Here is a 1,891-nt window from a genome sequence, read left to right as displayed (position 1 = left end):
TATCTCTGCGCAGGAGTGTTCAATTTCATCGAGAACTGCAGCAACGAGATTGCATGATAATATTAAATTTAGACAATGTAGCAACAAACATTGAACACAAGAGTTTGGAGCATGTCGATGATCATTGAGCAACAAGAGAAACACAAGACTTTAACTCTATACAAGTTCAGCCGCAAAACTTGAATGCGAGGTGCTCCCTTAAACCCAGGTAGAAGAGCTGCAGAAGCTTGATTTCTTCCATCTCTAGTAGGGTGAATGTCAAACAGGACTGTGACATGTAGCGACGTGGGACTTCGTGTGCAATATTATGTGCCAAACTAACTGGTAACAAACTCTGCAGCCAATACTTACATAGAGCAAAGTGAAAATTATGTACAATTCTTACAGTGAATGACAAGCAGAAATCTAACTTCTGTACATCTGCAGGTGGTGTTGTCCAGCTCACCTCCTTTCTTTGAGAGTAGATAACCCGAAGCACACCAAACCACCATAGTTGTCATCGAAAGAAATGTTGAAAGCCATCAATGCAGCTAACATGTAACAGCACCAATAAATTGCCGTCATGAAGATGAGCGAGGCCAAGTCAACCTTGGCATCCGGTGATCGACCATCAAAGGTGTACTGCCCCTTTCTGAGTGAACAAAGACCCAAGAGCATTGCGCAAATGATCCACCATCCAGTGCAGATTCATCCACACCGTTGCGTACCACATCCAGAAGCTTCTTAAGAAGAAACTGCAGGCATTGTGTCAGAGAGACCCAGCAAGCAACTTCATAAATGAAACTGAAGGCCGCCTCGCTTGCATCCTCCCACCACCATCCATCTTCATTCCAGCTTGCACCCCAGTAATCATTCCCGCCCCGACCGTTGTCGTTTCCGCCCCAGCCCCCGCTGCCACCAAACCCTCCTTCATCCCACTCAGGCCCTTCATCATCCCCATCTCCCCCACCTCTGTGAGATCGCCTCTTGGTGCGCCTTGCCTTGTATGCCAACATTCTTGGGGCCACCCTGTAGCTTCCAGTTCTCACAGACGGCGGTGCAACTGCATCATGTATTGAAATCTGGCTTGATATGGTTGCTTCGACAGATCCAATTCCATAGATCACCGTAGACATGGCCCAGCCTTTATAGCGTTGCAAGGAAAGGCTATGCTGTACCCATTCAGTACAAGACTTGTGCACTTTGGGCCCAAGATGACGAACCAGGGTCACCACATTAGGAGTGGTGTCGCCAAGGGCGTGAGACATCACACTGTTGCCGATTCAACTAAAAGCAGTGTCAGATCACCGACCAACTGATAAATGGACAGCGCTGATTAGCCCCCTGTTGTCACATATGGCAGGAATAAAGAAGCAGGGATCGGGAAAACCCTAAAGCAGCGGCAGGCCTTACAGATCCCTTTGCTACAACCAAGAGAACACAGGATCGCCTGCTAATAGACACGAAAGCAAGATCTGAAGGTTCAACCGGTCTCTCTCTCTCTCTCTCTCTCTGCGCGCAAGAAAAACCATTACCTGCAAGCGGGCCGACGATCCCGTGAAGAGTCCAAAGTCGAGAGGAGAAAATTAAAAGCCCTTATGAGACTCTTATGGGGAGGACAATTTACAACATAGATTTTTAGGAGGGTTCCCACCATGGAAATTGAGTACTAGAGGAACTTAAAATCTCGATGCCTCCCATTCTCCCCCTTTTTTTGTTGCGAGCTAGTTTTACGTGAGTGCACCCACACCCACATGTCGCGGGGGTTGAACCATAGCGGGTGCATTTGAAGCCCCTCTCCTTTACCGCTAGGCCCTCTTAGCAAAATTCAAAACTAGTGTGTCTTCATTTGTTTAGTCATGCTTAGTGGGTCTTGGTGTACCAAGTTTATATATTTAGCTTTCGTGTCCTT

General features: G+C 47.3%; 1 protein-coding gene across 1 annotated transcript; it reads right to left on the bottom strand.

Annotated features, from left to right (window-relative positions):
• Window positions 1-325: 325 nt before the first annotated feature.
• On the bottom strand, window positions 326-1,424 carry LOC147457272 (glycine-rich protein). The gene has a single exon (XM_086512215.1). It carries the CDS (start codon window positions 1,245-1,247, stop codon window positions 561-563), a length of 687 nt encoding a protein of 228 aa, XP_086368341.1. The 5' UTR covers window positions 1,248-1,424; the 3' UTR covers window positions 326-560.
• Between the last annotated feature and the right edge of the window lie 467 nt (window positions 1,425-1,891).

This window comes from Adiantum capillus-veneris, chromosome 5, assembly GCF_014529385.1.
Source record: "Adiantum capillus-veneris isolate H3 chromosome 5, ASM1452938v2, whole genome shotgun sequence".
Classification (NCBI taxonomy): Eukaryota; Viridiplantae; Streptophyta; class Polypodiopsida; order Polypodiales; family Pteridaceae; genus Adiantum; species Adiantum capillus-veneris.
Note: the sequence above shows the minus strand (reverse complement) of the source record. Positions and strands in the feature narration are given on the sequence as shown.